The following is a 27,492-nucleotide window of genomic DNA, read 5'->3' on the forward strand; positions in this document are numbered from 1 at the left end:
AGGTTGAGTAGATTGGGACTCTACTCATTGGAGTTCAGAAGAATGAGAAGCGATCTTATTGAAACATATAAGATTGTGAAGGGGTTGGATCGGGTGGATGCGGGGAAGATGTTCCCGATGATGGGTGAAACTAGAACTAGGGGGCATAGTCTTAGAATAAGGGCTGCTCTTTCAAAACTGAGATGAGGAGGAACTACTTCACTCAGAGGGTGGTAGGTCCATGGAATATGCTGCCCCAAAAAGCTGTAGAAGCTACATCATTACATAAATTTAAAACAGAAATAGACAGTTTCCTAGAAGTAAAGGGAATTAAGGGTTATGGGGAGCGGGCAGGAATTTGGACATAAGTCTAGGTTCGGATCGGTCATGGCCCTGTGGGTAGCGGAGCGGGCCCAGGGGCCGTGTAGCCTGATCCTGCTCCTATTTCATGTGTCTAATTCTGTTAGATTCAGGAGATGGTTCTGTGATAGTAGATTGGCGGTTAGGATCAGATCAGCCATGATCTTATTGAATGGCGGAGCAGGCTCGAGGGGCTGAATGGCCTACTCCTGCTCCTATCTTCTATGTTTCTATGTTTCTAAATGGACAACAGAAGATTGGCCTCCTGTTATACACCCTGCCTGATTTCCTTTTCCATTGGAAAAAAAGGCAACTAACAATCAAAAAAAGTAGCATTGTGTTTCTATGTTGAAACTAAAGATTAAATCATATGTTATCAGTAAAGAAGACAATTTAGCCTATTCTGTTATCCAAAGTTCACTTTTATTAAAAAATAAGAATTATATTTTACATAAATCCAGTTTTTACATAGTTAGCAAAATAATGTAAACAGTTAATTATCTGGCTTTTCCTATTCCACCTTTAATTGTGAATTGCCCAAGTCTAATTTACTCAAAGATGCTGTGGGTGTAGTTTTGCCATAGTAACTTGCAATTAACTTACAACAGTATTAGACACTTCTTGTACCCTGTAAGCTACTAGAATGTTAATATTGGATCCAACACTTGGAAGCAAGGAGTTAGAGTGTTGATTGATTACAGACAGGCTGCTGCATATGAAACAATCTGGAATGTTTAATAAATAGAAAAGTCTAATGCAAAGTAACAAAGGTACTTAAAGTACCCAAGAACAAGAACAGTGCCCAATCCAGTAAACATACTGCATCTCCCACTTCCCTGTTCCTGTTAATCAGTCTGTATAAACAGAAATCCTCTACTCCAGATCTTTTAAAGAGATAAAAAGTGTGGTCATTTCTTCTGATGTCTTGCTTATTAATTAAAAATAACCAACAGCAATTCTAACTTTATTGTGGAAGGATTCAAACAGATTACACCCCTGCAACAGATAGCTATGAGGGGCTTATCTTTAATGAATTTTGTGCACAAAGTGAGGAACATTGGCAGTGTGTGAGGGAACATTTTCCCCATTATGGACACCCAATGTCAGTATCAAGCATTTTCAGATCAGATATAGCACTGCTGATGCAAAGTAAAGCTCTCTCTGCGTTGGCCCAAGAAGAAGTCTCAGTTCCAACTTTGGAGCAGCATCCCATACCGCACCAGTCTGACATTTTCCCGTTTACTACACCAATCTAATGGCCTGGATCAGCTTGCACATTAATACTGAAATACTTGCAGTTTTGTGGTGCAAACCCATGCCCACTAAGAACTGGATAAACACTGCCCAAATTTATTTCACATGCGATACCTTACAGTCACCACGCCGTGGAGACTTTTAATCTGGACTGGATTTGAACCCAGATGGCAAAGGCGATGTTTAACACTGTTTCTGTTTTTTTATAACCATGGCATTACATAGGTGAGACTTTGAGATCATCCCACACCACTTCTCCAAGTCCTCAATGTTACAGCAATTGCATTTTCTGGACTAGAGGACTCATTTAAACAGCAGCTATAGTTAGAGAATAAGCTAGTGCCATTTGTGCAAAGCAAGTTTAGGCCTGCTGAACCATGTGTGAGCTGAATCAACTAATAGATCTCGAAGAGTCAAAAAAAAGACTCATTATTACATTTCATTAACAGACAGGCAGATCGAATCTTAGCTTGAGGGTGAAATTTGCCTTGGGCAGTCGTGCAAAACGGGCGATAGCTTATCAGCATTGACTTCAATGGAAAAGAAAACTGGAGTGTAAATGGGGCGGCCGATTCGCAATTGCCCATTTCACCCCATCTTGTCAAACACTTGGCCTAACATTTCCATTCATGCCAAAAGAACAGGATCCACTCTTTAGCCTTTTAATGCTGACACACCCTGCAGGGATGTACATGGACCATTTCTTGCTCTTTTAGAAACACTACCCAGCATCTCCTGCAAATGAGGACACATTGCTTTTTGCTTTTAATAAGTGACTGGAATTGTTGTTCTGTGGCCAAGCTGCCAATTCTGTTTGTTATGAAAGCAGCCCTAAAGTCACTAACTCACCAACATTCCCAGTTTCTGTTGCTGGTTATTAGAATCACTGAAATTTAAGAATGCAGTGTAGAATTACATTAAGATTCTACTAGAAAATAACTTATTTTCCAGTGCTGTACAAATAAACAGCTTGCTTTGTTCCTTCAATGCCTACAAAATAAATTACACAATTTAAGCTTGGTACATTCTTCACACAAATTAAAACCAGAACTCTGCTTCCCTGAGAATTTTATTTCTTCATTTACCTTTGGATCAATGACTGTACTCGGCAGCACAGGTTTGTTGTGAATGCATGATATGATTTTTGAATTTTCTTCAAGTCTGATTTACAAACAATATTATTTTCCAATTCCAGGAGTAATGTGCAGGAATCTGATGCAAAATTACCAGTTTACATGTTCTTATCTTTTTCGACAAGGTTATATAAAGAGTGACAGTAAAAGAAAAAAAGTATTTTGTGAAGGATAGCAGCTCTAAACCAGCTATGATGCTGGTCACTGCCAATCCCGAGTGATACCAACAATAACCAGGACCACCCCAGCAGTGGTATGGAGCTTGGAAGGGAACTCCTAACATCGACTGATACAGCTGACAGCAGTTAATCAGAACATGGAGCAATAGGTTGGAGGGGAAGAGAAGACAAATACTCTTATGGAAAGGACAGTCTTAAATATCTAAAGTTGGCCTTGTTCAGAGAGTTTAGTCATAAAGGTTTTGTAAACATTAAGCTCTCAATAAACAAATATATTTAAAGTCTTATTAACTAACTGAATGGTTATTGGGTTTCATTATGTATGCCCAAACTCTTACTAAGTTAATATACACATACTCAATTGTGTTGTGCAGTGGGTTAAAAACATCTTTTGCTCTGCTTGGAAAATCCTACAAATTTACATATTTAAGAACTAATGGACTGTCATGAAGAGAAACAAATGTTAATAGTACAAAAATTGGTAGATTGACATTTAAGCTCATATTGTCTCCTTAACACGAGGAGATAGTGAAAGCCTTAGGCCTGAGAGGTTGAACAATTCTTCAGATAGTGAATACTCATCTTTCATCGGCAGGACATCAATGTGAGTTACACAATATCTGCAATGATAAATGCTCTGGAGCTCTCCTGGATGTCCTTCCTCAAAGTTCACAAATTAAACTGTCCATTCAAACTGCTATTACAGTGATAGTTGATAAATAGCTAGGTCTATCAAACCTTTGCACATGCACTGCAGTTTTGTGTTCAGTTGACACAAAAGTTTGTTTTCCAAAGAAGACTTTGAGCTTTTAAGGCTTTTAGGGGGGAGCTGTTTTTAATCAGTATTTAACATTGACTGATAGGAAGGAGGTGGAATTTGTCTGGTTTCAGAAGCTGATCACGAATGGGTAGCTTTACTAGTGTTCTCCCTGGTTCCATTTTGTGCCCTATTTTCCTGTGACGATGACTTCTGAATTTCACACACTGTTGACGGAACTCTGTATTTTTGCTATCCCCACTGGGACAGAAGAAATAAATTGAGGATCATGATTACTTGCCATAGTACAAGGATGGCTGACATTTTCCGTTGGTGATTGATCTGCAGAGTCTGTTAAAGATGAAGTATCATTTGCCGAGACGTCAAGGCCTTTCCAATTTTTGACGGCTTGAACGCGTTGCTCTTTGTCCAGTTTGTCCAGTTGTCGAGCTTTGAGAACACGAGATGCAAACAATGTGCCTTGCAGACTACGAAATAAATACCTGATAATATAAATAAAGGCATGAAAACTATTTCTGATACTTGCAACAGGTTAAAACAAAAACTACCAAAAAATGGTTCAAGTTTAAACAAAATGGTGTAAAGTCATGAAGTTTATACCACCAAAGCAACATATTTTTCCATTGTCAATGGAAATTCAGTTTGCCAATATAAAATTGTATAATTTTAACCCTCAAAAACGGGTGAATTTCGGTCAGTGGGTGGTTAAAAAATTAAAAATCTGAAACAGGAACCCAACCTGCCTCAAACCTGCTCACTTCCAGTTTTAACAGAGGCAAGACAAGGGGCGGGCAACCAACTCTCAGGAGGTTGGTCGGTTGTTGAAACCTTTTAAGGAGGCTGCGTGCTTTTATTTATTTAAAAAAATGTTATACAGTGTTTCTATTTTTAACTCATGTCGACTGGGTTTCCCAGGCCTCGGGAAACCTGGCAGGTAAATGAAGGTGACAAGGGCTGGATCCATCAGGTAAGCGCCTTTACAGCACTACTTGTGGCCAGAAGGAGCAGGAGTGTTTCCTCCAGGCCCAACAAGCTTACCCGTGAACACCACTCACACCGCCACGATCTACCTCCCCCCCCGCCCACCGATAGTCCCCCATCACCAAGCCCCCTGTTGATCACTGACGCCTGATCTCACCCTGATCCCTGATCTCCACCTGACCACCCCCCCGTGATCTCTGTCTCTCTCCAACCCCCCATCTTTGATCACCTCCCCCACCACCGTGATCACCAATCCCCCCCACACATCCCCACCCCAGCTCTCCCCTGCAATCTCCAACTCTCCCCACCCCATCTCTTCCCTGATCTCTGAAACTCCCCCCACGATCTCTCCCTGACATCCCCGTGATCGCCCCAGATCCCTGCAACCACGCTCAAACACCGCCATGTTTAACGGGCGCCCGATCCTCTACTGCTCGTTTTTCCCCAGCCGAAATTGAATGGCATCCCCCCCCCCAGTCATTCTAAAATTACAAATATTAGATTACCTTGGTAACAGGGCTATGATTGGCGTGATGAGACAGATGAGGTAGAAGAGTGGATCAGTCATCTGATGTTGCATTATCCAGTAAGGATTTGACGGGTGGTTGCAGGTCACACAGCTGGCACTGTAAACGAGTGTAACCAAAAAGTAGACTACAATGCTGACAATCATTGAAACCCAGTGCAGCGGGGTCTGTCAGAGAAAGATTAAAAGCTGTAAGGCGTAAACTAGTTTAGAAGATGGCCGCTGATTTTTCTGACCTTTGCTTCTGGAGAATGCCCATTTCCTCAGACGCAAAGGTCAAAAAAATGGGGCAGAGACCCATTTCACGGTCTCTCTGCCCTGTATTGTTGCTCCAGAATTTCTGAAGCTTTCCCGAGGTGGTGGTGGAGGGCAAAGATGCACCCCAGCACTCAGTGAAATACAGTGAGATGGTGTGGCCCCTGGACACTTGCCAACCAATGGGTCCAGAAGTGTCCTGTGGCAGGCCAAAATCATCTGGACAAGTGCTTTGTTTTAATTTGAACATTCCTGTCAGACGTCTGGATACAGTTGGACCTTCTGGGTATTGATCTCCATCAGCAGCCAGAAGGCCCCGATCATGGAGGCCCGACGTGCTTCAATTTGCTGTTTTACGAGTACAAAGCCCAGCCACTGGTGGGCCTATGCCAGATGTGCCACCTGGCCAGGACAGGAAATACTGGCACTCCTGGACAGGAGCAATGCTCTTTGGGTGCTCTGTTTCTGTCAACACCAGACAGGTTGGGGGCAGGAAAAGAATCGATCCCACTGTGCCTGACAGAGAGCACTGGTTCAGCAACTATGAAAATAGTTTTGCCTTTTTTAATTTTCCAGAATGAATGTTTACTCTGTTTACTTTAACACTATTTTCATATTTGCAAAGTTTTTGGGGATGACAACACGTACTGAACAAAACATTTAAAATAAATATTTTATTCTTGACACGATTTACATATACATATATAAAAACACACATTTTTAAAATTGTAACCTATCTATTCCCCATCCCTTTGAAATCTTCTTGGGTTAGGAAGGCAGCATTCCTACAGATTACATCAATAGGAGCTGGCAGAAAACTGACAGGATCAGATTGGGTGAAGTCAATGGAAATTCAAATCGGGCAGAGTGTAAAATGGATGCTCGATCCAACCCTGTCTGTTTCCCGCCGGGTGGGTTAGCTTAAAATTACCCTCCAAAGACACCTCTACGTTGACTCACCAAAGTCTCACTAGATCACAGTGAAAAATAAAGAGAGATTTTTTCTCTTTTTCCTACAATCTACAGTTTCAAAATCTAAGCTCAGTATTCCCTAATAACTAGCTCTTGATTTGTTGTCATTCACTCTTTTCAACCTGGGTGATGATCTGCAATATGCGTCTTAAGCTGGGTTTCTCAAATAAACATCCCAACACCAACTCTAGTGGGAAGGGATTGGCTTCACTCCCCACTTCACTCTTTCAGTCTATATTTCCTCTCTTCGATGATCCAGCACATCCGATGAACTCACCCTATAGGAAATCCTGCAGTTTAGTAATGTTTTAAGGCAGCACACTGTGCCATTATAATTATCACACAAATTCTACTGCATTGCACATTTTATTCAAAGAACTAACAGTGATCATCTTTATTAGTTTTATTTATTTCTCAAAAATATAGCCTATTGCTAAAATCTGTTTCGGGGTCACAATAGTCAAAGTAGTTTGGCATTCATTTGAAACCTGTTCTGTGCTAATAGGACAGGCAATGTTGTTTTGCTTCTTTAATACCAACAAATGGAGGATCATGGCTGTACCCCACAATCTACCACTCCCATGGCACAAAGTACTGTAGTCAGCATTCCAACTCCTTACACTACCTTCATTTAGCTTTCCTACTCAAGTCCATACCTTGCCATATTACCATTGCTAACTGCTGTCATTATATCATAGAATCATAGAATGGTTACAGTGCAGAAGGAGGCCATTCGGCCCATCAAGCCCGTGCCGGTTCTCTGCAAGAGCACTTCAGCTAGCCCCACTCCTCTGCACTTTCCCCGTAGCCCTGAAATTTTTTTTGCTTTCAGGTAATTATATTACTTCTTTTTGAAAGCCATGATTGAGTCTGGTTCCACCACCCTTTCAGGCATTGTATTCCAGATCCTAACCACTTTTTTCTTATGTCGCCTTTAGTTCTTCTGCCAATCACCTTAAATCTGTGTCCTCGAGTTCTCGACCCTTCTGCCAATGGGAACAGTTTCTCTTGCTCTACTCTGACTAGACCCCTCATGATTTTGAACACCTCTATCAAATCTCTTAATCTTCTCTGCTCTAAGGAGAACAACCCCAGCTTCTCCAGTCTATCCACGTAACTGAAGTTCTTCATCCCTGGAACCATTCTCGTAAATCTTTTTTGCAACCTTCTAAGGCCTTCACATCCTTCCTAAAGTGTGGTGCCCAGAATTGGACACATTACTCCAGTTGAGGCTGAACCAGTGTTTTATAAAGGTTCATCATGGGCCAGAAATTCGCGGCCAGAAGCGTGAGTACGGTCGGGGTACTCACGCATCTGGCCGTTGGAAATGCCGGTGTTCAGCAGGAACAGCGCATGCGGGGAACGCCGGCATTTCCAGACCCGAGGTCTACTCACAGCGCGTGCGACTGCACAAGCAGCGCTTGCGCAGTGAACTTTGTGGATTTCAATGATGGATTCAGTGAGGGTAATTCCTTAGAAGTTACACTTGAAAAAAGCAAGTGTAAAGTTGTTCATTGGCTGTGGAGGAAGATATATTTTATCGTGGAGCTTCTGAAATGCAATATTTTTGTTTGGGAAAGGGAGGGAAGTTATTTTAAGAAATTTTAAGTAAGTTTTAAAGTTAAAATTTTTTTTTTTTTTTTTTAAAAAGGGTTTTCAGAACGGTAGGTAGAAGGAGCAATTGTGGCTGTGTGAATGGAATGTGAGAATGAGTTATGTATGTATGTCCACATATATTCCTTTACGTATATGTATGTATGTTTTATATTCCTTTACTAATGTGTATGAATATATGTTTTTAATTATGATTTTCCAATAAGTTACTTTCTCTGAAAGTCATAATTAAATAATACATTCATACACATAAGTAAAGGAATATATACATAACACGCAAAGGAATATATACAGACATACATACTTTCAGAAGCTCCACGATAATAAATATCTTCCTCCGCAGCCTCTGGAGCAACTGTACCCATGCTTTTTTCATGTGTAAGTTGTAATGACTTGACCTCACTGAAAGCATTAATGAAAGCAGCGAATTATACTGCGCACGCGCTGCCTGTGCAGTCGCACGCATTCTGCCTCTGAACCCCTTCGTTCAGAGGACAGGAAATGCCGGTTTTCCCCACATGCACTGTGCATGCTGAAAACCGGCATTTCATCCAGCCAGATTCGTAAGTACCCCGACCGTACTCGCGCATTTGGAAGGGAATTACTGGGCCAACATTTTACATGTCAATAAAATGAAAAATTTAACAATTGCACGACTTGCCCCCTCGCATCTGCGACTGAGGGTCCAAGGAGGTGCATTGCGCAAGAGGTCATCATCGTACGTATCCTCACACTGTTCCCTTTGGGGAACTGTATGAAGTGGTGGAAGGATTTATGGCCGTGATTAACGCTCATTCCATGTCCGTAACCATCTTTGAACCAGCCATTAGGGTGGTTAGTCCTATGGCGGGAGGGTTTTACGGGCTCCCACAACCCATCTGAGGCGGGGGGGGGCCACCAACACCCACGGACGCAAGTATCCCGCTGGATGTCCACCCAGAATTTAAAGTTGGAGCTCCGACTCCACTTGCCGGGACTGTCTGGAGTGGGGTTCAAAACCCTACTCCTTCTGGCCCAGCGGCGGGGATGCTTACTGCTACGCAAAAGGCCCACTCCGCACAAAAGGTGACACCCATACGTTTCCTGCGCCTTTTCCCTCCCCGTGACTGGAGCCCTATGCTGCCATTTCACGTTGCTAATCGGATTGGGCCTTTGTCATAGCGGTAGGGTCCCCGCCGCTGGGCCAGATTAGGGTAGGGTTTCGAACCCCGCTCCAGACAGTCCCGGCAAGTGGAGTCGGAGCTCCGGCTCTAAATTCTGGGTTGACATCCAGTGGGATATTTGCGTCCGTGGGTGTGGGTGGCCCCCCCTCCTTGTATAGCTTGTGGGAGCCCGTAAAACCCTCCCGCCATAGGACTAACCGCCCTAATGGCTGGTTCAAAGATGGTTACGGTCACGGAATGAGCTTTAATCATGGCCATAAATCCTTCCACCACTTCATACAGTTCCCCAAAGGGAACAGTGTGAAGACACGTATGACGACGACATTGCTAAATAAATAAATGGAATTTAAAAAATTCTTTTAGGGCTTTTAAAAGTCTTTAAATTGCTTTAATTCTCTTTAAAACTACTTCAGATTACTCAAAATAATGTAAACATTTTAAAAAGTTTATAAAAGTTACCAAAATCTTCAAAAAACTTCCAAAAACCTATTTAAACTGCTGCTTTGCATGTAAAAATGCTTAGCAGCTTGACAGAAACATTGGGGGCGTGTCCAGTGAAACTGAGACCTCAAGGGGCGTGTCTCACTTGCACTGCACGCTCCTGGCTTCGCGCTGGCTGCACTCCTGGGTGGTGTGACGTCATACGCTGCCCGGGATTCTTCTTTCTGTTTCAGCAAGTGCAGGCGTCCCTGGAGCTGATCGGCAGTAGCGCGGGGTAAGTGCAAAAACGGGGCTGCAAGCCCCGTTCAGCAATTTCTGGCCCCATAACTTCCTTGCTTTTGTACTCTATGGGGTCGATTTTCCTGAAGCTGTCGGGAAGAAGGCGGGACTACAAGTTTCGGGTTTTAGACCCGCCTACTTCGACGTCCAGCCAATCCGTGCGATTTTCCCTTGATTGACCTTGTTGAGCCCACCCAGCGGGCTCAGCAGGCCAATTAAGGGCCACCCGGCAACAGGTGACGTCACAGACTGCAATTTCATCTGCCAAGAGTTTTTGACAGATGAAATATCAGTGTTTCACAGCTGTTTGAAGCTGTGAAATACTGACAGTCTGAGCTCTAACATGAGTCCATCTCCACAGACTCAGTTAGAACTCACACCGGCACTCAAAGCTGAAGGCTGTCACTATTCACAGATCGCAGCCGTTCAGCTTTAAGTGCCGGCTGAGTGATGGGCTCCCGACGGCTACAGGAAGAAAGGCTGTTAAGGTAAGTACAGGTAAGTAAAAGTTCTTTACACACTTTAGACACACCAAACACACTTACCTTGGCACTCATGCACCCATCACTCACCTGAACACAGACATCGCGACCCCTCCAACTCCTTCAACCCGACGGCCCGCCTGCTCTAACCTGGCGTGGTTTGAAGCCGTCGGGAATCCCACACGAAACCCCTCAAAATAGGGATTAGGCTAAAAACTGCCTGTTAACTACCTGTTAACAGGCAGTTAATTGGCACTAATCCCTTCCCGCCTGGTTTCGGCAGGTCCCAGTGCAGGGCAGGGACCCGCCGCCTCTGAAAGTTGCGTGGAGCGGGGTTTTAGGCGGGATGGTGTCGGGACCCCCGAATTCGGGATTTCCCCCCCCCCCACACGCCTGAAACCCCGCCTGACGGCTCCACAAAAATCGACCCCATTACCTCTATTTATGAAGCCCAGGATCCCATAAGCTTGTTTAACTGCTTTCTTAACCTGCCCTGCCACCTTTAACGATTTGTGCACATATACCCCTAGGTCTCTCTGTTCATGCACCCTCTTTAGGATTGTACCCTTTAGTTTATATGTCCTCTCCTCATTCTTTCTAACAAAATGTATCACTTTGCACTTTTCTGCATTAAATTTCATCTGCCACGTGTCCACCCATTCCACCAGCCTGTCTATGTCCTCTTGAAGTCTATCACTATCCCCCTCACTGTTCACGATACTTCCAAGTTTTGTGTCGTAGAAGGGAGTTTTACTGGAAAATACTACACTGCATTTAGTCACTGTCCTATGGACTTTATAACATGTATTTCAGAGGTCTGTACTTACCCAGGTTTTGGTTTCGACTGCTAGTTGTGCTAGGATTGTGAAGAGGGACAGAGTGTTCATGGGTGTTCCAAACGTGAAGACATCAATATTTGAACCTTGATAAGTCTTAAAAAAAATGATTAAAATGTTTTTTTTTTTTATATATGGTTTCTGGTGAAGGGAAAGTATAAACCTGATCAAGGTTAGCATTGAGTAGGATGGCAGCAGTACTTACAAAGTATGGAATGAAGAAGCAGACAAGACTTTGATAAAAGGCATCCAGCATGGTGATCCAAAAAGTGCAAAGATTGTAGGCCTGAAGAGAAGGCACAAAAACAAAATTCTGGTTGGTTGCCAGAAAATGTCTATTACTTTATAAGCATCTCATGCTATTTGGTGATAATCAAGGACTAAAAAGATTTTTTGTGACACTGACACTCTACTCCCCACCCACTGCATTTTTTAGACATGCTTTCAATACAGTATCTTAGCCAAGAAAGTAGGCAATCAGTTCACATGCCCCAATGCGCCTCTGGAAAAAAAAACCACTGAAGGAAGTTGGCAAGTGAATGGCCTGAGGCAACTCTCCCTCGGATATTCTTTATTTACTTGTGAAGGGCCTGATGTGCCACTCCATATGACAGCTCATCAAGGCTCCAAAATTCTCCATTACCTAACTGCCCAATTAAGTACAAATTTCTAATAAAAACAAAATGACAATTCATTTGAATAATTATTAACAGTTCTGGTGAAGGAGATAATAACAGCCTCTCGGGTAAAGAACATGGGCGCGAAATTTGGTTACGCCCCATCTGGGGGCAGTAACCGAGTTAAGGCCGGACATTTAGCGCCCGGCCGCTAAATTCGGCTTACTACCCTGCACAGAAAATGGAGCACAATCTCGGGCCCTCCACTTCCTAGTGGGGTGGTAACCGAGGCGATGTCAGGGCGCAATCGGCAGCACTCCACAGAGGCTCCACAGAGCACTGCCGCGTTTCAACGCCCCTCCCCTTCAGTTAAAGGGGAGGGCTGTTGCGCACTCTGCAGGGCCTCCGAAGGCCCCAACTAGGCCAGCAGGGTGGTGTGGGGTCACTGTGCTGGGCTGCACTATGGCGGCCAGGATCACGCCACGGCACGCCACAGGGGGCCGACCTGGAGGTCGGCCCAAAAATAAAAATGGAGGCATGGGTCGCGGCCGCAGCTCCCCTTTAAATACCTCCCCACGAGCAGAGGTCGGCCCCGTTCGGGAGCCGCAAGGCTGGCACTGACATCACCCATGGCAGCCTCGTGGGACGCAGCCGAATTTCTGCCGTGGGGTGGTAAGTGGCCACGGCGGGGAGCTAAAGGGTCGCCACGCATGGCGATGACATATTTGCTGGCGGTGCAGCAGCCCGGGGCACTACCGGCGGGGGCACGGCGCTATCAGGTAGCACCTCAGCAACGCCCCACCGAATTTCTCAGGAGGCGCTTTTTTTGCCCCACCCCCCGGGCGATAAGCCCTTTGGGCCCCATTAGCGCCCCCCCTGGAGGCGCCAACGGCAGGCACAAAGGAGCCAAATTTCTAGCCCTATGTATTCTAAACATTCAAAAGTTTAACTATGGGATGAATGAATCTAACTATCTCTCATTTCACAATCTACACTTTGACAGATTGCACTAGAGTGGCTCAGTACTTTTAAAGCCGAATTCAGTTGTCTCAGTTAGAAAAAGTCACTCGAATAGTCAGCTCTGGAACAGAGGAAACCGTCAGAAACCAGGCAGGAAGTGGGTGGGTGGGATGAGATGAGATTTAAATGAGGGCCAAGAGTTAAAATTCCCCAGGCCTAATTTCTGGAGCAGTTGGTGAGTTTCTAACTCACACCACTCACCCCCAAAATTGGCCTGGAATTAAAATTGCGCCAGAATTTTTCAGTAACTATTTCAATGGCATAAAACCTCTTGGTTTCCTTCTCTTCTAAAATCTAAGCTTTGATTTTGATCTTGTTTCCAGAATACTTCTTGTATAGTTGGTTTTTTATGAATGGTGCACTGCTTCAGCAGTAAGAACAGTTCATTTGGTAAAGTAATTATGTTACAATTCTGTCAGTCTTTTATTCTTTTACAATTGGAAAATTACTAAACAACATTCAGGACTCAAGCCCAATGAAATAGAACACAGCATGACTCTCAAGAACAAACTTAAACACTAAAAGACTGACCTGATGAATGTCACTTTTTATATCGGCCCGTATTTTCCGATCAGAGGCCTCCTGCGTGCGGAAGCCTCCGATCTGGAAAAAATCTATGCCCTTACCTGAGGGCTACAGAGGACCGGCCATTTCCACTCCTGGGCCTCTGCTCTACGAAATGCGCAGGGCCCAGGTATCCCAGGGGTGCATGCGGTTCGCAAGTGTCCCTGGGATCACGTAGGTCATGGGAAACCAATGAAAGAAGGGAATCTCCCTTCACACTTTTGACAGCTTAGACCTGTCAAAAGTATGAATGGAAATCACTCCAAAAACACATCAAAACATTAAATAAATTACATCAAATTAAATATTTTAAACAAAAATTTAATATTTTGAAAAAAAATTTAAGCTTTTTATGGGGCTAAAAATAAACTTACCTTTTTTAAAAAGTATTTTTAAATTATAAATGAGTGAAGAAAATTTTTTTTAAAAACATTTTTAAAACTCTTATGCTGGTAAAAGCAGGCCTTTAAGGGATTTCAGTGGGTGGAGGTTCTGTAGAAAGCAGAACTCTTCACCCGCAGAGGCCCTTCTCCAGGGCAGATGTGTAATCTGTCAAGGGGATTCTTGACAGATCAGAAGTGCCGGATTTCAGTGAATGCGCTTTGCATGCCTGAAACCGGCACTTGCGAGGTCCCTACAGGTGTGTACACAGCAGGTACACATCCATAGGCATCGGAAAATACGGGCCATTGTAAGTGATATTACTGCAAGTGTTAACTTTACCCCAGATTGTTGACCACTTCTGTACAGTTCAGGGAGCTCCAAAAGCATTTCTGCAGAAACGTCTTTGTCCAGTATTCCACATATTAATGGAGGAAGGGAAGTGAAGAAAAGGTTGAAGAAAATCATCAGCCAGTAGTCAATCATAGATGACCCAGTAAAGCCACAGAAGAACTGGTACCAGAACAGAAGATTCACATAGGCCTGTGGATAAGGAAATGGAAAATAGGATCAGAATACAAACATCCCTGAGAACCTAGCTCAAAACTGCTGGAGTTACAAAATGTAATTTTATGGGAAATAGTGGAAGTGAAAAATGGCTCAACATTAGTGCTCAGTGAGGAATAGCAATACTCAAAATAGAATGTTGCCTAGTTTTATTGCAGAGAATCCAAGTATCAAGGTCTCCATCAGGATGTCAAGATATGTTATGAGATAGATGATGCAAGGTGAAGTCCTCGTTATTCTATCCCAACAATTTCCCTTCAATCCAACATCTACACACCTTTTGTATCGCTCTACCATTTCCATTGCGAAAACCGTCTCTGCATTTCTAGAATTGTTCCTGCAGTTCCTGAACTATTTGGTTCAGAGTTGTCTTGGATTGTAGCTTACCACAATAGATCTATTGTGTTCCAAGTGCAATATTGTCTTTCAGACTAAGGAGGAAGGATGGAAAATGTTTAAGGCAGATTTATGTTTTGGATAATGCTGGGATATGGAATGATGGCTTTGAAGAGCTTCTGAAGTTGTCATGTCTGTTGTAAAACTGGTTGTGAGGCCACAATTGGTATGAAGGTGGTAGCTTAAAGGTGCTGAAATCATTATGCAAATAAACTGCGAGCGCCCAGTGGTCACATTGCCTCCATAGTGCCATTTGCCTCAGTTAACTACTTCTACTGTCTAAAGGTGATTTTTGCATCCTACCAACTTTTGGGTTTATTTAAAATTGATGAGAGAACTTGGTTCACAGATGCACTTTTAAATTTTAGAGTTTGAGATTGAGCCTACCAGGACAGCCCTGATGGTAGCTGAAAACGAGAAAGCAGCAGGAGTTCAGCTTTATGATATCAACAGCCTAATGATCGTGTTAGCACCGAATGCAAGAAGTTTCTGAATGGACCACAATGTGGTAGCTCTGGCATCTGTCTAGCTAAAAGTTCATTTTGTCCACTTACCACGTTCTTGTAAAAGAAGTAAATGATCATGTTGGCCAATCGAGTGTAGCACCAGTGACCATGTACTAGTAGCAGCTTTTTTAGGTGTTTGAAGTGAGAGATCGCAAAATCACTGGCCATCACAGCCTATAAACACAGAACATTATACAAGTGAAAACTTTAGAATTTGTTAGATATCACATAGAATGACTTAGAATATACAGCACAGAAAAAGGCCATTCAGTCCAACCAGTCCTTGCCAGCATTTATGCTCCACTAGAGCCTCCTCTCATCCATCCTCATCTAACACTATCAGGCAGATTTTAGGGAGCTAGGAAAGAGATTAAAGAGCAGCACCTCAAAGGTAGTAATCTCCGTGCCATGAGTTAGTGAGTATAAAAATAGGAGGATAGAGCAGATGAATGCGTGGCTGGAGGGAGGGCTTCAAATTCCTGGGACATTGGGACCAGTTCTGGGGGAGGTGGGACCTGTACAGGCTGGACTGGTTGCACCTCAACAGAGCCGGAACCAATGTCCTCGTGGGGGGGGGATTTGCTAGTGCTGTTGGGGAGGGTTTAAACTAATCTGGCAGGGGGATGGGCACCAGGATGTAGCATTAGAAAGGAGAAACAAAGTGCATAAAGGATGGAGAGATACAGATAGCACTAGAGTAAGAAATATTAAGATATTGGGCCAGATATTCCAACCCCCACGGGTGTGTATGAGGTGTGTGCGCACCTGTTGGGGCCTCGCAAGTGCCGGCTGCGAAGTGCATGCGCTGAAACCCGGCACTTCCGATCTGTCAAGGATTCTCTTGACAGATCATCCGCCTGCCCGGGAGAAGAGCCTCCGCGGTAAGAGAGTTCCGCTTTCTGCACAACTTCTGCCTGCTGAAAACCTTTAAAAATCTTACGCCTGGTAAAAGCTTTTACAAGCATAGGAGTTTAAAAAAACTCATTTATAATTTTAAAATACTTTTAAAAAAAGGTGTTTATTTTTAGCCCCATAAAAAACTAATTACTTTTCTCAAAAAATTAAATTTTTGTTTAAAATATTTAATTTAATGTTATTTTAACTAATTTTAAATATGTGATTAAAAAAAAATGATTTAATGTTTAACTGTTTTTTAAGTGATCCCCATTCATATTTTTGACAGATCTATGCGTACAGACCTGTTAAAAGTGTGTAGAGGTATTCTCTTCTTTGATTGGTTCCCCGTGGCCCACGTGATCCCAGGGACGCTTGCGAACCACATGCTCCCCTGGGATACCTGGGCCTCTGCGCATTTCGTAGAGCAGAAGCCCAGGATCGGAAGTCTCGGGACCTAGGGAGCCAGCAGGTAAGTGCGTAGATTTTTCCCAATCGGAAGCATCGGCCCGTAGGAAGCCTCCGAACGGAAAATCCAGCCCATTAGGTGGGGTCAGAATAAGAGAGAATACAAGAAGGTATAAGACTAGTTTACAGTGCATGCATGTAAATGCACGAAGCATGGTAAATAAGGTTGGTGAGCTGCAGGCGAAAATAACTACATGGGAATATTTCTCTGTCTCAGGCAGCCCCTCAGAACCGAAGATGACTTGCTTCCACATTAAAAATGAGTTCGCAGGTGACTGATGAGTTCAATGCAGGACCTACAGTCTCTGTCATAGTTGGGGCAGACGGTGCTTGAAGGGGCGGGTGGGTGGGGAGCTTGGGTTGACGTGCGCTCCTTGCGCTGCCTGCGCTTGGCTTCCGCTTGCTCCCGGCAGAGACTCGAGCTGTTCGGCGCCTTCCCGGATGCTTCTCCTCCACTTTGTGCGGTCTTGCGCCAGGGATTCCCAGGTGTCGGTGGGGATGTTACACTTTTTCAAGGAGGCTTTGAGGGTGTCCTTGAAGTGTTTCCTCAGCCCATCTGGGGCTCTCTTGCCGTGCCGGAGCTCCGAGTAGAGCGCTTGTTTTGGGAGTCTCGTATCGGGCATGCGGACAATGTGACCCGTCCATCGGAGCTGGGACTAGGATGTGGCGATAACGGAGACCTGGCTCAAAAACGGGCAGGATTGGATTTTAAATATTAAATATAAGGTGATCAGGAAAGATAGGGAAGGAAAGAAAGGTGGTGGGGTGGCAGTGTTGGTTAAGGAGAATGTTACAGTGCTGTGGAGAGAGGATGTCCTGGAGGGGCTAAGGACAGAATCTAATTGGTTAGAGTTAAGAAATAATAGAGGTGCCATTACACTATTAGGTGTATTCTATAGGCCACCGACTAGTGGGAAAGATATAGAGGAGCAAATTTGCAGGGAAATTACAGAGAGGTGAAAGAACTGTATAGTAGTAATAATGGGAGACTTCAATTATCTGAATATAGACTGGGAGAGTAATAGTGTAAAGGGCAGAGATGGGGAAGAATTTCTGAAGTGTGTTCAGGAGAACTTTCTTGTTTTCAGCCCAATGAGGAAGGAGGTATTGCTGGATCTGGTTCTGGGGAATGAGGTGAAGCAAGTGGCACAAGTGTCAGTAGGGGAACATTTAGGGAACAGTAATCATAGTATCATGAGGTTTAGACTAGCTATGGAAAAGGACAGGGAGCAATCTAGAGTAAAAATACTTAATTGGAGGAAGGCAAATTTCAGTGGGTTGAGAACGGAGCTGGCCAGGTAAATTGGAAGCAAAAATTGGCAGAAAAAACTGTAATCGAACTATGGGCTCCCTTTAAGAGGAAATGGTTCAGGTACAGTTGAGGTACATTTCCACGAGGGGGGAAAGGTAGGGCAACTAAAGCAAGAGCTCCCTGGATGATGAAAGAGATAGAGATTAAGATGAAGTAGAAAAAGAGCACATATGACAGAAGAACACAAGAAATAGGAGCAGGAGTAGGACATTTGGCCCTTCGAGCCTGCTCTGCCATTCAATATCATGGCTGATCTTCTACCTCATCTTCACTTTCCTGCACCATCCACATATCCCTCGATTCCCTTAATATTCAAAAATCTTTCGATCCCCGTCTTGAATATACTCAACGACTGAGCCTCCACAACGCTCTGGGGTAGAGAATTCCAAAGATTCACCATCCTCTGAGTGAATAAATTTCTCATCTTAGTTCTAAATTGCCGACCCCTTATTCTGAGACTGTGACCCCTGGTTCTAGACTCCTCAGCCAGGGGAAACATGCTCCCTGCATCTACCCTGTCAAGCCCTGTAAGAATTTTGTATGTTTCAATAAGATCACCTCTCATTCTTCTAAACTCTAGAGAATATAGGCCTAGTCTGCTCAATCTCTCCTCATAGAACGATCCCCAAATCCCAGGAACGATCCCCAAATCCCAGGAACCAGTCTGGTGAACCTTCGTTGCACTCCCTCTATGGCAAGTATATCCAAGGAGACCAAAACTGTACACAATACTCCAGGTGTGGTCTCACCAGGGCCCTATACAATTGCAGCAAGATGTCTTTACTCTTATACTCCAATCCTCTTGTAATAAAGGCCAACATACCCTTTGCTTTCCTAATTGCTTGCTGTACATGCATGTTAACTTTCAGAGATTTGTGTACAAGGACACCCAGGTCCCTCTGAATACCACCATTTCCAATCACTCACCATTTAAAAAATACTCTGTTTTTCTATTTTTCCTACCAAAGTGGATAACTTCACATTTCTCCACGTTATATTGCATTTGCCATGTTCTTGCTCACTCACTTAGCCTGTCTATATCCCCTTGAAGCTTCCTTGCATCCTCCTCACAACTTACATTCCCACCCAGCTTTGTATCATCAGCAAACTTGGATATATTACATTTGGTCCAATCTTCCAAATCAATGATGTAGATTGTGAATAGCCGAGGCCCAAGCACCGATTCTTGCGGTACCCCACTAGTTACAGCCTGCCAACCCGAAAATGATCTGTTTATTCCTACTCTTGGTTTCCTTTCTGTTAACTAATCCTCAATCCATGCTAGTATATTACCCCCATCCCATGAGCCCTAATTTTGTTTAATAACCTCTTGTGTGGCACCTTATCGAATGCCTTCTGAAAATCCAAATACACCACATCCACTGGTTCCCCCTTATCTATTCTGCTAGTTACAACCTCAAACAACTCTAACAAATTTGTCAAACATGATTTCCCTTTCATAAATCCATGTTGACTCTGCCCAATCCTATTATTATTTTCTAAGTGCCCCGTTACAAAATGCTACAGTTCAGTGGGACCTAGGGGTCCTTGTGCATGAAACACAAAAAGATAGCATGCAATATTGGCCTTTATTGCAACGGGGTTGGAGTATAAAAGCAAGGAAGTCCTGCTACAACTGTACAGGATATCGGTGAGACCACACCTTGAGTACTGCGTACAGTTTTGGTCTCCTTATTTAAGGAAGGATATATTTGCATTGGAGGCAGTTCAGAGACGATTCACACGGTTGATTCCTGAGATGAGGGGGTTGACTTACATAGAAACATAGAAGATAGGAGCAGGAGTAGGCCATTCGGCCCCTCGAGCCTGCTCCGCCATTCAATAAGATCATGGCTGATCATCCAAATTCAGTACCCTGTCCCTGCCTTCTCCCCATATCCCTTGATCCCTTTAGCCTTAAGAAATATATCCAACTCATTCTTGAATATATTTAATGAACTGGCCTCCACCGCCCTCTGTGGCAGAGAATTCCACAGGTTCACCACTCTCTGGGTGAAGAAATTCCTCCTCAGCTCAGTCCGAAATGGCTTACCCCTTATCCTTAGACTATGACCCCTGGTTCTGGACTCCCCGGCCTTCGGGAACATCCTTCCTGCATCTAGTCTGTCCAGGCCGGAGAGAATTTTATAGGTTTCGATGAGATCCCATCTCAATCTTCTAAACTCCAGTGAGTATAAGCCCAATCGACACAATCTCTCCTCATACGTCATTCCTGCCATCCCAGGTATCAGCCTGGTGAATCTTCGCTGCACTCCTTCCATGGCAAGAACATCCTTCCTCAGATAAGGCGACCAAAACTGCACACAATACTCAAGGTGCGGTCTCACCAAGGCCCTGTACAACTACAGCAAGACACCCTTGCTCCTGTACTCGAACCTTCTTGCTACGAAGGCCAACATACCATTTGCCTTCTTAACCGCCTGCTGCACCTGCATGCTTACCTTCAGCGACTGGTGCACAAGGACACCCAGGTCTCGTTGCACTTCCCCTTCTCCCAATCTATTGCAATTCAAATAATAAACTGCCTTCCTGTTTTTGCCACCAAAGTGGATAACCTCACATTATAGTGCATTTGCCATGTTTCTGCCCAATCACCCAACCTGTCCAAATCATACTGGAGTTTCATGACATCCTCCTCACAACACACACGCCCACCCAGCTTTGTGTCGTCTGCAAATTTGGAGATACTACATCCAATTCCCTCGTCCAGATCATTAATATATATTGTGAACAGCTGGGATCCTAGGTCCGATCCTTGCAGTACCCCACTAGTCACTGCCTGTCACTTGGAAAACGACCCATTTATTCCAACTCTTTGCTTTCTATCTGCCAACTAGTTCTCTATCCAAGTCAATACCTTGCCCCCAATCCCATGTGCCTTAGTTTTGCACGCTAATCTCTTATGCGGGACCTTATCGAAAGCCTTCTGAAAATCCAAATACACCACATCCACTGGTTCTCCCTTATCTATTTTACCAGTTACATCCTCAAAAAATTCCAGTAGATTAGTCAAGCATGATTTACCTTTTGTAAATCCATGTTGACTTTGTCCGATCCTTTCACTGCTTTCCAAGTGCTCTGCTATTACATCTTTTATAATGGAATCTAGCATTTTCCCCACTGCCGATGGCAGGCTTACCGGTCTATAATTCCCCACTTTTTCTCTACCACATTTTTTGAATAGTGGTGTAACTTTAGCTACCCTCCAATCCATGGGTACTGTTCCAGAGTCTATCGAGTTCTGGAAGATGACCAGCAATGCATCTACTATCTCCAGGGCCACTTCCTTAAGTACCCTAGGATGTAGATTATCAGGCCCTGGGGATTTATCGGCCTTCAATCCCGTCAACTTCCCCAACACCATTTCCCTACAAATACTGATTTCTTTCAGTTCCTCCCTCTCATTAGTCCCTATGTTCCCCGACATCTCTGGGAGGTTATTTGTGTCAGTTTTTATGTTCCCTGCAAGCTTACTTTCATAACGCATTTTCCCCCTCTTAATTAATCCCTTTGTCCTCCTTTGCTGAATCCTAAACTGCTCCCAATCCTCAGGTTTGCTGCTTTTTTTGGCCAATTTATATGTCCTCTCTTCGGATCTTATGTTATCCCTAATTTCCCTTGTAAGCCACGGTTGAGCCACCTTTTTTGATTTATTTTTATGCCAAACTGGGATAAACAAATTCTGTAGTTCATCCATGTGATCTTTGAATGTTTGCCATTGCCTATCCACCTTCAACCCTTTGAGCGACATTATCCAATCAATCCTACCCAACTCGCGTCTCATACCATCATAGTTCCCTTTATTTAAATTCAGGACCTTAGTCTCTGAGTCAACTACTTCACTCTCCATCTTAATGAAGAATTCTATCATATTATGATTGCTCCGACCCAAGGGGCCTCGCACAACAAGGTTGCTAATTAATCATTTCTCATTGCATACTACCCAGTCTAAAATGGCCTGATCCCTAGTTGGTTCCTCGACATATTGGTTCAGGAAACCATCCCGTATAAACTCCAGGAATTCCTCCTCCACAGTATTGTTACTAATTTGGTTAGCCCAATCTATATGTAGATTAAAGTCACCCATGATGACTGCTGTGCCCTTATTGCACGCTTCTCTAATTTCCCTTTTAATGCCATCCCCAACCTCTGCATTACTGTTTGGGGGTCTATACACCACTCCCACTAACGTTTTCTGCCCTTTGGTATTTCTCAGTTCTACCCATACAGATTCCACATCATCAGAGCTAATATCTTTCCTTACAATTGTGTTAATCCCCTCTTTAACCAGCAATGCTACCCCACCTCCTTTTCCCTTTTGCCTATCTTTCCTGAATATTGAATACCCCTGGATGTTGAGTTCCCAGCCTTGGTCCCCCTGGAGCCATGTTTCCATAATTCCAATCATATCATATTCATTTACCTCTATTTGCACTGCTAATTCATCCACTTTATTATGAAGGCTTGTTTTTTTAACGCTCTTAGACCTTTTAGAATTATTATTTACTGTGGCCATGTTTGTTTTAAACCCTTGATTTCTCGGATGGCCACCTTTGTTTTTCTCCTTCCTGTCTTTTGCTTCTATCCTTGTTTCCCTTTCCTTTGTCTCCCTGCTCAGGTTTCCAAGCCCCTGCCATTTTAGTTTAAACCCTCCCCAACAGCACTAGCAAACACTCCCCCAAGGACATCGGTCCCGGTCCTGCCCAGGTGCAGACCGTCCGGTTTGTACTGGTCCCACCTCCCCCAGAACTGGTTCCAATGTCCTAGGAATTTGAATCCCTCCCCCTTGCACCATTCCTCTAGCCACGTATTCATCTGAAATATCCTTCTATTTCTACTCTGACTAGCACGTGGCACTGGTAGCAATCCTGAGATTACTACCTTTGAGGTCCTATTTTTTAAATTTACCTCCTAACTCCCTATATTCAGCTTTTAGGACCTCATCCCATTCTTTACCTATATCGTTGGTACCTATATGCACCATGACAACTGGCTGTTCACCCTCCCTTTCCAAAATTTTCAGCAGCTTCTCCGAGACATCCTTGACCCTTGCACCAGGGAGGCAACACACTATCCTGGAGTCTCATTTGCTGCTGCAGGAACGCCTATCTATTCCCCTTGCAATTGAATCCCCTATCACTATAGCTCTACCCCTCTTTTTCCTCCCATCCTGTGCAGCAGAACCACCCACTTATGCAGAAAGTTGAGCAGGTTGGGCCTAAGCTCATTGGAATTTAGAAGAATGCGAGGTGATCTTATTGAAACATATAAGATAGTGAGGGAGCTCGATAAGGTAGATGCAGAGAGGATGTTTCCTCTCATGGGGAAATCTAGAACTCAAGGGCATAGTTTCAGAATAAAGGGTCGCCCTTTTAGAACTGAGATGAGGAGGAATTTCTTCTCTGAGGGTCGTAAATTTGTGGAATTCTCTGCCCCAGAGAGCCGTTAAATACATTTAAGGTGGAGATAGACAGATTTTTACAAGATAAGGGAGTGAAGGGTTATGGGGAGCGGGCAGGGAAGTGATTTTGAGCCCAAGATCAGCCATGATCTTATTGAACGGCGGAGCAGGCTGGAGGGGCCAAGTGGCCTATTCCTGCTCCTATTTCTTATGTTCTTATGTTCTCCAGTACTATTTTTTTACAAATATTAATATCTTTTAGTTCCACATTCCCTTGGTTATCCACTATTTCCGGAAAGTTTTTTGCGTCTTCTTCTGTGAAGATAAGTATGAAGTCTTTGTTTAATTTCTCTGCCATTTCCTTATTCCCATTATAATTTCTCCTGTCTCAGCCTGTAAAGGACCCACATTTACTTTTGCTAATCTTTTCCTTTATACATACCTGTCAGATGTCAGGTTGAGAATACAAGTGAGAATCAGGCTGAATATAGAAAGTTCAGAGGGGAAGTCAAAAAGAAATTAAGAGGGGCAAAGAGAGATTATGAGAATAGATTGGCAGCTAACATAAAAGGGAATTCAAAAGTCTTCTATAGGCATATAAATAGTAAACGGTTAGTAAGAGCAGGGGTGGGCCGATTAGGGACTGAAAAGGAGACCTACGCATCGAGGTACTAAATGAGTACAGCGTACTTTGCTTTTGTCTTCACCAAGGAAGAAGATGCTGCCAAAGTCATAGTGGAGATACTGGATGAGATAAGAATTGATAAAGAGGAGGTACTAGAAAGGCTGGCTGTACTTAAAGTTGATAAGTCACCAGGACCGGATGGGATGCATCCTAGGATGCTGAGGGAAGTTAAGGAGGAAATCGCAGAAGTACTCGTCATAATCTTCCAAGCCTCCTTAGATATGGCGGTGGTGCCAGGACTGAAGAATTTCAAATGTTATACCCTTGTTCAAAAAAGGATGCAAGGTTAAACCCAGCAACTACAGGCTAGTCAGTTTAAACTCGGTCACAAAAAGAGAAAATGCTGGAAACACTCAGCAGGCCAGGCAGCATCCGTCGAGAGAGAAACAGAATCAACGTTTCAGGTCTGTGACCCTTCGTCAGAACTGGAAAAAGTTAGAGATGTAACAGATTTCAACCAGGTGTCGTGGCAGGAAAAGGTGGGAGGGGATAGAACAAAAGGGCTGGTCGGTGACAGGGTGGGAGGCAGGAGTGGTTAAATGGGGATGGCAGAATCATCAACAGCTGCCACTGGAAAAAATAGGGGCAGAGGTTATGATCTGAAATTATTGAGTCCAGAAGGCTGTAAAGTGTTTAATCGAAAGATGAGGTGCTGTTCCTCAAGCTTACGTTGAGCTTCATTGGAACAGTGCAAGAGGCCGAGAACGGAGAGGTCTGAGTGGGAGTGGAGCGGAGAATTAAATTGACAGGCGACCGGAAGCTTGGGGTCACCCTTGTAGACTGAACGGAGGTGTACTGCAAAACGTTCACCCAACCTGTGTTTGGCCTCCCCAATGTAGAGGAGACCGCATCGTGAGCAGTGAATACAGTATACTAAATTGCAAGAAGTACAAGTAAATCACTGTTTCACCTGGAAGGAGTGTTTGGGGCCCTGGACAGTGGGACGTGAGGAGGTAAAAGTGCAGGTGTTGCATCTCCTGCGCTTGCATGGGAAGGTGCTGTGGGGAAAGGAGGGGCTGTTGGGGGTGATTGAGGAGTGGACCAGGATGTCGCGGAGGGAGCAGTCCCTATGGAATGCTGTAAGGGGAGGGGTTGATAATTCTGCCATCCCCATTTACAACATTTAACCACCCCTGCCTGCCACCCTATCACAGACCATCCCTTTTGTTCGTTCCTTCCCTCCCCCTTTCCCTGCCTCTGCTCCTGGTTAAAATCTGTTATATCACTAACTTTTTCCAGTTCTGACGAAGGGTCACAGACCTGAAACATTGACTCTGTTTCTCTCGTCACGAATGCTGCCTGGCCTGCTGAGTGTTTCCAGCATTTTCTCTCTTTGTTTCAGATTCCAGCATCTGCAGTATTTTGCTATTGTACAGAGTTTAACGTCGGTAGTGGGGAAGCTTTTGCAAATGATAATCATGGACAAAGTTAACAGTCACTTGGACAAGTGTGGGTTAATGAAGGAAAGCCAGCATGGATTTGTTAAAGGCAAATCATGCTTAACTATTACAAAAAAGAAAATACTGCAGATGCTGGAAATCTGAAGTAAATGTTTAACTAACTTGATCGAGTTTTTTGATGAGGTAATAGAGGGGGTTTATGAGGGCAATGCGGTTGACATGGTGTATGTGGACTTCCAAAAGGTGTTTGATAAAGTGCCATATAATAGGCTTGCCAGCAAAGTTGAAGCTCATGAAATAAAAGGGACAGTGGCAGCATGGATACTAAATTGGCTAAGTGACAGGAAACAGAGTAGTGGTGGACGGTTGTTTTTCGGACTGGAGGAAGTTATACAGTGGTGTTCCCCAGGGGTCAGTACTGGGACCACTGCTTTTCTTGATATATATTAATGACTTGGACATGGGTGTACAGGGCACAATTTCAAAATTTGCAGATGACACAAAACTTGGAAGTATAGTGAACAGTAAGGAGGATAGTGATAGACTTCAAGAAGACATAGAGAGGCTGGTGAAATGGGCGAACATGTGGCAGATTAAATTTAACGCAGAGAAGGTGAAGTGATACATTTCGGTAGGAAGAACGGGGAGAGGCAACATAAACTAAAGAGTACAATCCTAAAAAGGTGCATGAATGGAGAGACCTGAGGGTATATGTGCACAAATCATTGAAGGTGGCAGGGCAGGTTGAGACAGCGGTTAAAAGAGCATACGGGATACTGGGCTTCATAAATAGATGCATAGAGTACAAAAGCAATGAAGCTATGATGAACCTGTATAAAACACCGGTTCAGCCATATCTGGAGTATTGTGTTCAATTTTGGGCACCGCACTTTGGGAGGATGTGAAGGCCTTAGAGTGGGTGCAGAAAAGATTTACGAGAATGATTGCAGGGATTAGGGACTCAGTTACGTAGATAGACTAGAGGGGCTGCGGTTGTTCTCTTTAGAGCAGAGAAGGTTGAGAGGAGATTTGATAGAGGTATTCAAAATCATGAGGTGCCTGGACAGTGTTGATAGAGAGAAACTGTTCCCGTTGGCGGAAAGTTCAAGAACGAGAGGACACAGATTCATGGTGATTGGCAAAAGAACCAAAGGCGACATGAGGAATAAAAATATATGCAGCGAGTGGTTAGGATCTGGAATGCACTGCCTGAAAGGGTGGTGGAGGCAGACTCAATCATGGATTTCAAAAGGGAATTGGATAATTAACTGAAGGAAAAAAATTAGCAGGGCTACAGGGAAAGGGCGGGGGAGTGGGACTAGCTAAAGTGCTCTTGCAGAGAGCCAGCACGGGCTCGACGGGCCGAATGGCCTCCTTCTGTGCTGTAACCAGTCTATAGACTCTGGAACAGTTCCCATGGATTGGAGGGTAGCTAATGTAACCCCACTATTTAAAAAAGGTGGTGGAGAAAAAATGGGGACATCGGTAGTGGGGAAAATGCTAGAGTTCATTATAAAAGATGTAATAGCAGAGCACTTGGAAAACAGTGACAGGATTGGACAAAGACAACATGGATTTACAAAAGGTAAATCATGCTTGGCTAAACTACTGGAATTTTTTGAGGATGTAACTGATAGAATAGATAAGGGAGAACCAGTGGATGTGGTGTATTTGGACTTTCAGAAGGCTTTCGATAAGGTCCCGCATAAGAGACTAGCGTGCAAAATTAAAGCACATGGGATTGGGGGTAAGGTACTGGATAGAGAACTGGTTGGCAGATAGGAAGCAAAGAGTTGGAATAAACGGGTCTTTTTCCGAGTGGAAGGCTGTGACTAGTGTGGTACCGCAGGGATCGATGCTAGGATCCCAGCTATTCACATTATATATTAAAGATCTAGACAAGGGAACTAGATGTAATATCTCCAAGTTTGCAGGCGACACAAAGCTGGGTGGGCATGTGTGCTGTGAGGAGGATGCAGCAAAACTCCAGTAAGATTTGGACAGGTTGGGCGATTGGGCAGATGCGTG

General features: G+C 44.0%; 1 protein-coding gene across 1 annotated transcript in view; it reads right to left on the reverse strand.

Annotated features, from left to right (window-relative positions):
* Nucleotides 1-740: 740 nt before the first annotated feature.
* Nucleotides 741-27,492, reverse strand: part of atp10b (ATPase phospholipid transporting 10B) — a 225,986-nt gene continuing 199,234 nt past the window's right edge. Inside the window, exons 17-22 of the mRNA XM_085995733.1 lie at nt 15,332-15,457; nt 14,157-14,357; nt 11,438-11,518; nt 11,224-11,328; nt 5,171-5,358; nt 741-4,165 (exon numbers count right to left, since the gene is read on the reverse strand). Coding sequence (XP_085851859.1) covers nt 3,883-4,165; nt 5,171-5,358; nt 11,224-11,328; nt 11,438-11,518; nt 14,157-14,357; nt 15,332-15,457 — 984 coding nt within the window. The 3' untranslated portion in view covers nt 741-3,882. The remainder of the gene's footprint in view (nt 4,166-5,170; nt 5,359-11,223; nt 11,329-11,437; nt 11,519-14,156; nt 14,358-15,331; nt 15,458-27,492) is intronic.

Source organism: Somniosus microcephalus, chromosome 8, assembly GCF_052327205.1.
Source record: "Somniosus microcephalus isolate GS21.2 chromosome 8, FLI_Smic_1.0, whole genome shotgun sequence".
Taxonomy (NCBI): Eukaryota; Metazoa; Chordata; class Chondrichthyes; order Squaliformes; family Somniosidae; genus Somniosus; species Somniosus microcephalus.